The sequence below is a fragment of the Poecilia reticulata genome, linkage group LG8 (assembly GCF_000633615.1).
Source record: "Poecilia reticulata strain Guanapo linkage group LG8, Guppy_female_1.0+MT, whole genome shotgun sequence".
In the NCBI taxonomy this organism is placed as follows: domain Eukaryota; kingdom Metazoa; phylum Chordata; class Actinopteri; order Cyprinodontiformes; family Poeciliidae; genus Poecilia; species Poecilia reticulata.
This window is the reverse complement of record NC_024338.1, coordinates 3,030,213-3,044,066: the sequence shown is the minus strand read 5'-3', so window position 1 is coordinate 3,044,066 and position 13,854 is coordinate 3,030,213. Positions and strand designations below refer to the sequence as shown.

General features: G+C 35.8%; 1 protein-coding gene across 1 annotated transcript; it reads right to left on the bottom strand.

Annotated features, from left to right (window-relative positions):
• Positions 1-3,595: 3,595 nt before the first annotated feature.
• acer1 (alkaline ceramidase 1) lies at positions 3,596-13,068 on the bottom strand. Its single transcript, XM_008415147.2, has 7 exons — positions 12,801-13,068; positions 8,395-8,507; positions 8,171-8,285; positions 6,813-6,951; positions 5,115-5,252; positions 4,887-5,024; positions 3,596-3,948 (listed from the first exon to the last, which is right to left on the bottom strand). Exons 1-7 carry the CDS (start codon positions 12,805-12,807, stop codon positions 3,771-3,773), a joined length of 828 nt encoding a protein of 275 aa, XP_008413369.1. The 5' UTR covers positions 12,808-13,068; the 3' UTR covers positions 3,596-3,770.
• Positions 13,069-13,854: the final 786 nt, after the last annotated feature.

The following is a 13,854-nucleotide window of genomic DNA, read 5'->3' as shown; positions in this document are numbered from 1 at the left end:
AGTGTGTCTTTACCTYCGCGGCAGAGGCTCCGCCGAACCCCTGAGACCGACTCGCGGAACCCCTGGGGTTTGATCGAACCCAGGTTAAGAACCACTGCTCTAAAATCTTTCAGAAAATCGCAAAAGTGTATTGAATTATATTGTTTACTGAATATCTGAATATATATCGTATCATGAGCAGAATATCGTGTATCGTATTGTGAGATTATTGTATCACTACAGCCCTATGCCCAAGGGCACATCGACACGAGGAAGCTTGAATCAAACCTGCAAACCTTCCGATCACAAGACGACTACTCTTCCCACAGAGCCACAGTCACCCCTCTAAATATCATACAACCCAACAAATAAATTTTTTTAACTCTACTGCTCTATTTTCTAAAAAGTGACGACTAAATAAAAATATAATGTGTTTCTGAAAACTATTTAAAATGAGATGTAAATCAACATTAACATTCTAGACATTAACAGCTCATTCTGGTTGTTATTGCTGTAAACCTGCTGTACACTGAAGGATCATTAACATAACACACAAACATGTTTCTGTAGTGAATCACTTCAGAAAACCAGCAAACAAACACTGAACCTCATGGAAAGCAAAACTTTTATCGAAGAATAAGTCGATATCCAACATAAACACAAGAAACCCACCAAAAGAAAACAAGCATTACAATAAACACTCATTAAAAAATCTAACTTACAGGTTTTTTCACAGAATTAATTTTCATAAAAACACAAACATTTTTAGAAAACAGAATATCATTTTCATTTTTAAACATCAACATGAGGAACGCTCAAATATAAGCTCCCTTTCACAGTCAGCAGTGATGTCATATACAATACTTGATTTATTTTAGAGCTTTATATTTTAAAATTAGTGTCAAATAAACAAACAATAATGAAAATAATTAAGGAGTTTACACTAGAACACAGAAAAAGGTTAAAAAAATCAACAAAAGGAGAATTTAAATCAGTCATATGTTAGATTTTAAGTAGATTTATTATAGATAGTAATTGATAAAAAAGTTCAAACAAAAGTTGAACTTTTTCACAATATGGAACCAGGGTTAGTGTAAAAATGCAAATTAAAAGGTAAAATGTTATTCTTTATAAATGGAACCAAATCAAGATTTCTCAATATTTGTAAGAAAAAAAATATTTTTTTAATGTGTGAAGGTTGATTATTGCTGTTAAATTCTTCTTAAGTTCTCAATAAGAAAAGAGTCAAAGACAGAAAGTCTTTGTTAAAACAATACTATAAAAAAAGTTTTATGATCAGAAAAACAATAACAAAAACAATTTGTTTGCCTGGGATGTATAGAAAAAATAAACTAAATAAAACAATCTAAATAAATAAATGGGATTTGGATAAAACCTCCAGAGAATAAATTAAATCAAAGCAGTTTTCAGTTTTGTTGTTTGTTTCTTATGTAAATCAAAAATAATAAATAATGGTAAAGATGGTAATGGTAAATAATCTGGTAATTTGGTAAAGAATGGCAATGGCAGTATTACGGTTGACAACAAATATCTCACACAAAATTAAGACGTGATAAATTAAAATAAAATCCAATTTTTTCAATGGAACGCCCTAAAACCTCCCAAAAAATAAATACAATTATTCTAGCAAGAAGGGTCACAACCAGTCTGGGAAATTTGCTCAAGCATCTGTAATATTAAAACTCTTTATTTACATTCGGAAGAATCACGTTTCTGGCCATCTTTTTAAAAACTACTAAACTTACTAAAAAAAATACATAAAAAATATGATCAATTATTAAAGTAAACTAGAATTTAATACCTGAAGTTAAAATATAAAACAGTCAGTGTGTGCCGGTTCATATTTAAAAAACTGAAACTCTAAACAAAATGTTACAATTAATACTCCCATTTTCAGATTTAATTTTTTTTAAAAGGACACTTTGGTTTGATTTTTTATTTTTATTTATTTTTTGCCAATTACTGATGACTATCTTTGAGCTAGGGGCTTGTTTTCTATATTTATCCCTCTTTGCAAGTGGATCCTACTGATTTTTTGTAACCTCTTTGCAAACTATGGTCTGAACTGAAGGATGCAAAATCCTGCAAGGACAACTGGACGAACTAAAATAAAAAAATTAATCACTTCTTCACCATCACAAGCTGGTACAAAAAGCTTGCGCTAATTTTTCCCTGAGAATAAGGAAATGTAAACATAGCAGCAGTGTTGGCTACGCTTCGCTAGCCTCTTGTCTGCTTCAGGGCAGCTTTCAGACTTTTTTCTTGCTGCTTTTAATGTTATTAAAGGAACCATTTAAAGACATTAGTAGTCGTTATTTTTACCTTCTATCTGCAATGAACAGCGTTCTAATGAATGTAGGTTGGGATTTGAGAGAATAACTCACCAGGAAGTTAGGCTAGCAATTAGCTAGGCTAACTAATTTTAAAGATTTTGGTCACATTCAAACATCTCCAAATGCTAAAATGTTTTATATGAATTCACTTTAGTACCATTTTATACATGTTTACAAAGCAAAAAATTAGCATCAGTTTCTGCTGTATTGTTCTTTACATGCAATTAAACATTGCAACAATGTTTAATTGCAACGATGTTGCAATATTTAATTATTGCTAAGCTAGTTTTCTACTAGCTTAGTAGTTTTCTACTAGAAAACGTATTTACTAGCTTAGATAAGTTTTCGCTATGCAGCACTTGGGTACAATTTTTTTTATATTGTAAAGTGCTTCAAATTTTCTTTTTGGTGCTTAAACAAAAACCTCTTTAGAGGAAATGCTGAGATGAATGTTTTGTCAACAACTAAACTCATTATCCTCTATGATTATATTGTTTTGGTGGCTACAGATATACGTTTAAATGCTAACTTCAGTCTAAGCCAGCGTTTCTCAACCTTTTTTTGGGCCAGTGCCCCCCTAGCCTTTATCCAGGTCCCTCACCGCCCCCCACCAAATAATTTGTAGGCTACTTTGCACTGACCATTATTTTATAATTAATATTACTATCACTATTGTAGATGTTTTGATTTTTATGCTTGTTTCTGTATTTATCATTAAAAATAATTTCCCAGAGAACAAAAAAGTAATGTGAATAGAAATTATTTTCACAGGTGTCTACGAAAAAATGCAATAAATGGACATTCAACTTAAAATTGGTAGGTCTAACAGCAGCCAATCAGAGTGGAACAAATATTCTTGTTCTGTGCCATTTTCTAGTTGTTAAATATTCCACAAAATGACCAGATAAAAGATGTTCAACATGCCAGTTTAAACTTTGAACTATTTGCAAAACGACTGAGCTCTGCAACATTAAAACATGGATAGAACTGTAACTACATTAATCATAGCTCTTCTTCTCTTCAGTGTTTGTCAGTTTCTGGTGATGTAGCTCTGTGCTGCCTTCAGGAGAATGGGACATCAGAGTATCATTCACCTACATGGCATTTATTGTGCTTCTCCTGTTTCAGAGTTTAGCGCAATGTGCGCGTTTTTTTTTTTTTACCCCTATGGTGCAGAGCGGTCGGGAAGCGTATCGATGGGGAAAAGGCAGACTGACATAAACCTTTTAAAACAACGGAAACAATTTCGGTATTCTGATTATTGAAATTTAAAAGGGCTGTGTTGTTCTATCACCCCCGTTTCATACCGGACCACTTACAGCACCAGTGTTAACGGTATAAGATGAACGCAGTGACATTTATCAGTAGGATTCAGATGCAAGGCAATTTGTTAAGCGAACATTTGACAACAAATGAAATGCCAGGGTTAATGATTTGTCAGCACCGTTTTTGGGTCTTTGGAGAGCTGGAGAGAACAATGTGGGGGAATCCAACGGCCCATTTATCACAGGGCCAGTACGCCAGTCCAGGCAGCGAATAAGGTATTTCATTGCTGGCATCCAGATAAGCTACCAGCGTGCTGCCATAGGCTACAGCCATCACAATGAGAATGTGCCTGAAAGACAGATAAAACAGAATATGCACAATGATACCCTGCTTTCTGTAACTTAAATTGTTTATCTGCCATTAGCTCATTGAGTGGTGCATACGCAAGGTTGATTGTCTCTTTTTGACAAGGACCGGTAAATTTCTTCAGACAGAAATAATAGAACTCAGTCGTTTCACAGATGATCTTTCTCACATTATACTGACATAATGATAACAAATATGTTGCTTTAACCCTTTCATGCATAGCGGTCACTGCAGCGGACAGCTGTTCTAGAAGCCATTTTCTTTTGTTTCTTGTGGATTTTTACGTTATAAATGCACACAGACCACTGAAGTGGACACAAGTTGTATGATACAAGTGTATCATACAAGTGTATCATACTTGTTGTATAATACAAGTGTATGATACACTTGTATTATACAACAAGTATGATGCAAGTGGCAGTTGGCAGTTGATGCCAACTACTGGCCATCAACTGCAAGTGCAAGAAATTATCCAATATGGCCGACAGAGGTAAAAACAAGCCGACCAACTCAGGAATATCCAAGCCCCCCCTTCTACTGTAGAAAACTTTTGCAGGTAAAAAAATATATATTGTGACATCAAGTAAAAACTAATACTACTATTTTCTCCAAATAAGAACTTTGTATTTGGAGAAAATTACAACTAGAATTTTTTTTTATTCCCTCCTTTTTTGTGTTTTAATAAAATCAAAAATATTGGAAAGAAATCAGGACATAAAGGATCTAAATTAATGCATGAAAGGGTTATTAAAAAAGAGAATTGCTTTTTTACATTTATAAATTAAATAATTTCTAAACTGTCTCTGTAAGGTTATCTTTGTCTGACTTTAAGCTTAATTTGAAATGTTACAGAAAAGCACAGCCCTGTTTTCTGTGAATAAAACAAGTCTGATATATTCAGGAGGTGACCAGAGGTCTTACCAGATCCCGTGAAGATAGCAGAAGTTTAATCGCTGCCAGAAACTGCAGCACAAACGATCGCTAATCCAGCAGGAGATGGCGAGGACCCACAGAGCCACCGACAGCTTGGCCAGACGTAGAGCCTTCAGGTCAGTGCAGCTGAGGTTAAGAAAAGATCTGTCGTCACACTGAAAGCAAAAAGCTGCGTGTTTTGAAGTTTCACAGAATGAAAACCTTATTTTTATTTACCGTCTCATCTCCACAGCCAAGGTGTACAGAAGGTGGAGGCCAAAACAGTTTAAGGCGTAGGCGTTGGCCGTGGGTTTGGCAAAAGATGACACAGTAGTAATGACAGTGATCAACAGGACGAGCCGCGAAAATGTTGACCTGTGGTTGGGAAGTCAGTGGAGAAAGTTTCAGCAAACATTTAGGAATAATCTATTTACACAATGCTCAACTGAAGAAACAAATGCATGAAGGAAAACAAGGGTTTAACACGAGAGAAGAACGACGGATCAGTGTAACGCAGAAGCCTCAAGCTAAAATGAGCTGATAAAACTGTAATGATGATCATTTGAGGGTCACTTGCACAAAAACACCACAAATATTTCTGAAACTGTAACATTTTAATTCAAAGACTCAATAATAACATTACAAACCCCCAAATCATGTACAACTAATCATGTTCATAAATGACCAATTGAAGCTTGTCAGTAAACTAACAAATAAACACGCTGGCACTTTCTTTCTTTCTAAACTGTGAGAGTTCTTCTATTATTTATTTAATAATTATCAAAAATAAAAACACAAACCTAAGTAAAAGTATTCGTTTTGTCTGCAAATAGTTCTTATTGCGTTATTTGCTTGAATAAAAATGAGGTATACAGTTTCTCAACTTTTGACTCAAATAGTTTTTATTTCATTGGTTGAGAAAATGTTTTTAGTCTATTCCCTGCAGACATTAATGAATGGCTGCACTAAAATCTGACTTTCAATAAAAATGTTATTTTAGTTCCCTCAGTTCTTCCTATTTTGAGCTTTTTTGAGGTTTCTTGGCTCTTTAAATCCAAATAAGCCGCTGCTGGCCACGCCCCCTAACTCAAGGCTTTACATTCGTACATGAAAATGGCTGCAAATAGATACACAATTATAAAACTGTATATCTTTGACCCTGAATTAGACCCAAAAGCAGAAAAAAATGGAGCCTTTTGCACAACAAACAAGAATGCAGCAAGTGGCTTCTGGATGGTAAGTCAACAACAAAACACTTGTCTTTTCTGTCAAGTGTTTTGCTGTAAAAACACTTGATGGAAAGTGTTGAACAGGGGAAAAACCAGCTGACCAAACATATTGGAACTCTGCCTGGGTTGCTAGGTAACGGGGCTGGGCTCGACTGGGGTTGCTAGGTAACGGGGCTGGGCTTGGCTGGGGTTGCTAGGTAACAGCGTAATGCCTGGGTTTTCCAGACAGCAAAAGATATTAACTTATTGGCAAAAAAATGACTGGGTGGCTTTGTAAGCGCTTGTTCTTAGAAACAGTTGAGACTCAAATCCAAGTATTAAAATGTAAATTTTTTCATAATAGTCTCCTTAAAGGAGATCTAAATTTGTCATGAAACTCTTGTCCTAAAAAAAAATAAGAAAAAATGTCAAGTTTTAACAGCTCCATTTACTTGAGGACCAAATCTGTACCTTTCTTGAACTCCAGGTTGAAACAACACAAAATTATTCCCCAATCTAGAATAATGAATCTTGCTGTGTGGCTGCCTCTTTGGACAGGACAGGTTTTCACAGCGTACATAAACAGTTCTTTGTTTCTTCTTTAAAGGCCTATTGAGGTGTGTGTAGTTTTAAATGACAGTGAAAATACTAGCAGACTTTGTGCTAACTTGTCGTAGGGTAGGGCAGTGATTTGTCATCTGGTTCAGTGCTTTAAAGGTAAACTTACCTGTCTTTGATAAAAGAGGGGAACAGTTTGCGAGGGAACCAAGTGGCATATCCCACAGCCAACACCCACAAGATGGAGAGCTCATCCAGCATCTGGCCGACGAAGCTAAGAGTCATGTGGAAGTATGCAGAGAAAAGTCCTGCAGAAAAACAAACTGTTACTGGAATATATTCCTGCTTTTCACAAACACATAAGATGAACATATGAAAACTGAGGATTGGTGGAGTTCTCACATCTCTAAGAGTTACAGGTTGACGTTTATAGTTATACTGATAACAAATTAGAGGAGAAAACTACAATAGATGTAAGATTATACACCTTGGTAGGACTTTTTACAAAATCAGTATTATTGGTTTTGAACCATCTAAAAAGTATTGTAGTGAAAAAAGAATGAATACTGACACATTTTTGTAATTCTAAAAGCTTTTAGTATACATCTGATATTTTTTTATATCCATGCAGCCGTCCAGCAATGTTACTAGACCTGTTTGAATGTGTAACAGAAAACAAACCTAAAATTAATTTTGAAAATGTATTTGGCTTTATAAATGTTTAAATATGAAAAAAGAGAGTGGTACTCTGACATAAAGATTAATTGAGTTTAAATACAATAAATAAATAATAACTTTAAATACAATAAATAAATAATAACTAACTAAATAAATAAACAAACAAAATCCTCTGCAATATATTTATATTGTTTTTCACTGACCTTGCAATTAAAGGTCATCCAAATAATTCCTATAAAATAAACACACTGGAATATTTTTTAACACTACAGCCTTTATATTTTTCAACTGAAGACATTTTAATTAGCAATCCATGATTTTCTGTTTCTCTTGAGTACAGCTATGATGTGATTCCTATTCGCCATTCTTCAAAATGGGAAAGACAAGAGTACATGCTATTCAAATAAAACAAATGAATGTTGATGTTTATCACATAAACTCGTTCATATCAACAATCAGAGCAACAACAAAAAAAGTTTAGACAAGTCTAAATGTTACAAATTAGTAATTTCTGTTCTACTATCACAAATGTAAACAAGCAGATATTTAAAAATGCTGCAGTAAATTTAACTGAACTGTGCGTGGGCTTTGGTGAAATAGAGCAGCAACAAAACTCCCAAGTATGTTTGGCATAAAACAATGGTTAAGTATGGTGGAGGAGATGTAATGCTGTGGGCCTGTCTCTTTAAAAAACTCTAGATATACTTTGGGAAGATCAGAAAAATATAATGGTTTAGCCCAATGTTAGCTGTCTCCAATACGTTTTTGCTGATTTTATTTTTATTTTACTAATATAAAAAATAGTAATTCAATGGTCCAATATAATCAATTGAAATAAAACGGACTTGCCTACAAAAATCATCATGATCCAGACCATGTGGATCGCCAGGCTTCTCTGCTTCGCATAGGGATGCAGCAGATAGAGCATTATAGGAGCAACAATGAAGAAGAAAAAGCTGCTGACCTGCAGGAAAACAACAAATCAACAAGTGAAAAGGTGCAAAATGACTTTAAACATCATCAAAATACAGAAACTGGTCATTCCTGCATGATGCGCTGTCTGAGGAGCTTACCGTGTTGAAATACTCCACGACATGTTCAGAGTATCTGTAATTGTCTTCACACCAGTCAAGTTCTGAGCTCTCATAGGCAAAAACGTCGGCCATCTTTTCACTGGAATAGACCCCTAGAAGAGGCAGCGAGAAGAAAGAGAAACATCAGAAAAATAAACATCAGGTGGCGCACACCTGTACCTGTACGCATTCAAATAAAGCTGTGCATGCTATCTCCATCCCAACTGAACATTTAAATGTGCGGTTCATGAAAATCAGTTTCCATTCTCTCTGTGCGTTGATTTTATGTGTAAGAATTTTACTTCTTTTTGTTGTTAAAGCTGTGAGGTTTTCTTTTATTACTTTGCTCAGATGACACACAAACAAAGCAGATTTAGATTTAGGCTGTTTTCACCTGATAGTCTACTAGACTATCAGCTTCAAATTACAACATTTGTTACATTTTCAGCTGGTGTGATTTCACACTGCACTGTGTAAAATGAAACAGACTCTTAGAAAAACCTGTTCACCTCTTCGCCTGTGGTGGCGCTGAAACCAAGAACTACTGAAGGAAATGACAAAACCTCTAAAAAACACATAAGAACAACTTCCTTCTGCACAAAATGTAAATAAAAATGGAGTATCATCAAATTTTAGCAGTTGTAGGATTTCTCTTTTGTCTTTGATAAAAGACCACAAGCCATTTCTCCTGCTAGCATGAGACTCTCACGTTTGTTTTGGTTGTATTTACCCAGAATGCCCTGCACTATAGTCCACTTCCTGCTCTTGAAGCAGTCTATGGTCCGTTTGGCATTCACATATGCATTCGAGTTTGCTTCAAACAAACTGAGACCGAGATTTTTAGGGTTTGGGTCTGATTATTGTCAGGAAGGGTGTTCCATACAGGTTAATTCTGCAGACATCAGTCTTCAAAAGAAATGTAAAAGTTTAGAAATATTGAGATCCCCCCAACTGGCTCCAAATTATCGGGCTGTTTTCCAGCTTTTAAGTGCTGGAAATGACATCCTGAGTTTAAGGGTTTTGCAGATTTCCATTGCATCCACATTAAATGGACCCGTCTTTTTCTTTAAGGGCTGAGTAGATAAAGGGATGCTATAAATGGGCACTGCTACCCTTGTAACATAGAAAAAACTTGAAGAAACACAATATAAAGCTGTGGTTGTCCTGCATGTTTAGGTATTTCCCTGATACGACATTCTTGACTTGTTGCAGCAGAAGAGGAAATGCAATCATTTGAATCAAGTTTGCTGGAATCTAACCCACATAAGGTCAAAATGTGGGTACCATATGAACTTTTGCCAATCACACATTTTCAATGAGCTGATAACTCAGCAATGAAATTAATCTTTGACCCACTAAATACACTCCCTGTGTATCACTGTGCACACAGAGCTTTATATTACATCCTCATGTCAAGCATTTCAGTAATTTGTTTTTTGTGTTTGCAATCTTTCATTCAGTCCGGTCCTTCCTGTTTGTCAGCCTCTGAATAAAAAGTCAACATTTTGTTTTTTCTCTTTCTCTTTTTGTTCTCCTTTTTCTGAATGACTTGTGAAGGCACCTGCCTTGTTAAACAAACAATTGCAGGTATGATTTATGCCCGATGTTATCTTTTTTCAAAGTTAAAGTGTAACCAACCTCTCTGGGAAAGCATAACCCTGCCCACAGACAATTTTTGAACAAAATTGCCAATGCGCTATGGACTTCCGTTTTAGCATTTCCGTATTCTTTAGGCAACTTCCGGTGCGCAGTAGTTAGCAATGGCTCCTCAGTCGCTGCAAGACTATTAGTGATGTTTATATAATTACTCAGACATTCTCAAAAGCTCCAACAATGACAAAGGATTTAAGCTGTATGTGTCAAACTTCATAAAGAACTTCGAAGGTAAGTTAATAAATCGTTTAAGTGTTTACCAAAAGGCCTCATATGTGTAATATAGCTAACATAAACAGCCTTACACAGGTATTATGTAAACGTTAAGTTTTTTATGTACCCGTGCGTGATATATGACACCAAGTGGCGTGGCCCAAGGTGGGGATGAATGGAGGAAGGCTGTGGTGAGAACGGTTGCCAATTTGGCGACTTGGTCACTATATTTACAAACTCAAACCGCCTGCAGTCAGAGCAGAGGAGACCCATTCCACTCTGGATCCATTTTGCAAATCAATCGCACATGTTCAAGATGATAAATACTATCGATTAACGATCGCTATTCCAACTCCTGACTGAGATGGTTTTAAACCGGAATGAGGTAGACATCAATCAGGCTGTACCGTTTGTTACAAACAGAAAAATTCAGCTGCAATAGCCACAGTTCACCGAGGAGGGCAGCACTGAGACAGTTTTAAACCGAACAGAATAAGATTATTTATAACAAATAGAATATACTATTCTATTTATTCTAGACTTTATTGATCCCCAAGGAAAAATTGCTTATGTGTTGACAAGCTACTCCATACAGGGTGTTAAATCTTAGTAAGTACAAGTATGACCTAGAGATGTGCCGATCAGGTTTTTTCCTGCCGATTCCGATTCCGATCACCCATGAGGGCCAATCACCTATACCGATCACCGATACCGATCACATAATTATTATTTTTTTAATCATGAGCACTACCGGTTACATTATGTGGAAAAAGGCACCATGTATTCACCTTAATTTAGACAAAAACTTTTTAATAACTTTTTCCAAGAAGAAAACAGAACAGGCATTGTGCAAATTGTACTGCTATCTGTAATACTATCTTTAACAGACTGAAAATATATGGAGGCTCTGAAGAGGCTAAATAATGCAAAGAGTCAAAATAAAACCTCTCAACGTTGCCAAAAAATTAAAGTATAAAACTTAACATTCAAAGGCAAATACAGGATCCATTACAATAAACAATCCTGAGTTACTGAATGAAAACTTCCTGATAGCATGGCGGCTAGCTGATTACTGCTAGTTCTGATTGGCTGTTTCTGACTGAGTGGAGTAATTATGCAGAACAGAGAGGACATCGATTATTTTTTTAGAGATTATCAGTCTCATGTTAGGACAGCGAAAGTTTTAATATGTATGTAAAATTTATTTTTTTTAAGTTAGATGCTGCAGCTTTAAACAGAGGTTCGGTGTGAGAGTCACTACCAGGTGGAGCAGAAGCGGCGCTCCGTCTGTCAAATATTACTACCTGTAGCACGTAGCAGCGGTTCAACAGCGAGATCAGAACCACATCGCAGCTCGAAGACTTAAATAATTTTGCGGGTTATTTGTTTAGCTTTCTKACCGTCATGCTAATCCGGGTGAGTGTTTGTAGCTGTGCGCTGCTTTACCTGCTATCTGATCCTCCATATGTCTTTTTTACTGCAGTGAGCCTCAATATAGCCAAACTCTGTCAAGTATGGCATTGTTTTTATGCCATATTAGATTCGTGGTGTTGATGAATTTTTACGTGCTTCACCCCACATGCTTCAATTATCCGCCGCAACACGCTAACTTCCCCAGTCACTCAGTGCGATATAGGATTTGTTGCTGCACGTTTGCGCAGAGTGAAGGACAGAGGAGACCAGCTGCACAGGCTGGCTGCGAAATGAGTTGTAGGTGATCGGTTTGTGTGATCAGCAACAAGAGACCGTGATCGGCGATCACCGATCATACACTTTGTCACGGAAATCGGCCGATTATGATCGGTGGCCGATCAATCGGCACACTTCTAGTATAACCATAAGCTATATAAAATTTTTATATATAATAGAATATAACACAGTATGATATATTATATTAGAATATAGATATGATATAAAACTTAAGTGTGATGTAAGTAAATTAAATATGACTAAATATAAATAAATATAAAAATATGGTAACAATAGCACAGAATTTAACAAATTTACTTCAAAATATATAAATATAAATAAGTGCGTGTGTGTTGTTGGACTGCCATATTGTCCTGCTCAGTCAGTCTGCAAACAATGTGAATGTTCAGGTCATTTCCATGAAGGCTATAGTTTTAAATCCAATCAACTTTAAAGTATTAAACATAATTTTCACTAATCCCACTTTGTGTATGAAAAATTTTTGTCGTCTGTGTGTGTGTGTGTAATAATATTCTAATATTTTCATTAGTGGAAAATCACAATAATTAACAGAAATAAAGTTTTGAAAACAGACTATTTGTGGCGTCTCACTTGAGACAATGAAATAAATTTTGTATATATACATATATATGCACTAAATCACCAGTTATTGCCTACATACAATACAAACGTTACAGGTTAAAACACTATTGTTCACCCCTCAGACCGAATATTCAAGTCATTTCCATTCATAAATGCTACAGTTCGTTCATGCAGCCTAGCTGAAAACGTTACATACTTTAAAATCCAAACCAATATCGGTAATAAATGATCAGATTCGGACTTCCTACCTCCCATGGTTGCGCTCCTCTGCGCTTCTCCGCTCCAGGTGGTGCAACAGGTGGATTGACCTGGGAGGAGGACCGAAACCCTGCCGTTCTGTGACGGAGTGACGTTATCCGTTCATCATGCTTCACGACGTTAGGGTTACATGTCTTCAGATAATAATTTAAAAAACCCCATTAAAACAGATGCATCCGGAACTCGTTTTTCTCGCTTTTCCTTAAAGCGGAGATTAGATCGAGGAGCGCACGGTTGGAGCCGGCCCAGCCTGCCTGCTGCCGGCATGAGTAATCCCCGGTCTTACCTACGAAAACAAACTCGACCGGTCGAACCATCTCAGAAAAGGCTGTAAACGCAGCTTGTGGGTGGTTCAGATCTAAAGCTGGAGGAATTTTTTTTTCTAACTGTGTGTTGGTTCCTGAAAAGCTGGAAAAGCCATTTGTTTAAAAAACGCATGTCTCATGCATCGTTATTTTTGCTTCAAGAAGTAACGCTGCACGTTTAGTCTTCAGGGTTTCTGAACGTTCTCAGATGTTTTTCTGCCCCTGATTGTTTCCACACATACAAGGTGATTTTTATAAAGCAATTTAAATGTTTTACCAGCAATAAATAACAGAGAAGAACCAATTTAAAATTTACAGTCTGTCACAAAAAACACCCATTGTTTTCCAGTTTATAACTTAATATTTAAAATAACATTGCGAGGCAGACATATATGGAGAGCCATTTCAGCCAAAATCAAATAAATGAGTAATTGGCATCTTTATTCCCATTTACATTTATTCATTTATTAATTCCTGGATTTATTTTTATGGAGAGCCATTTTAGCCAAAATTAAATCATTTCCCCTATTTATTTATTTAATTTTGGCTGAAATGGCTCTCCATATATGTATTTTAGCAACAATACAATAACTTTTTAAGAGCTCTTAATGAAAATGTGTTACAATTTTGAGCCAATCTGCTTCTGTTTATAACAGCACAAATGATAGAATTGGAGAAATAGCAAGCTATGAAAATAATCACATTTCATTTATATTTTATTTGTATATTTGTATTTATT

Excerpts from the sequence above, each read along its gene's own strand:
- acer1 (XM_008415147.2), bottom strand. Across the intron at positions 6,952-8,170 it reads GATCATGATGATTTTTGTAG|GACTTTTCTCTGCATACTTC; the intron begins GCAAGTCCGTTT and ends GTTTTTCTGCAG. Across the intron at positions 3,949-4,886 it reads TGCTATCTTCACGGGATCTG|GCACATTCTCATTGTGATGG; the intron begins GTAAGACCTCTG and ends TCTGTCTTTCAG.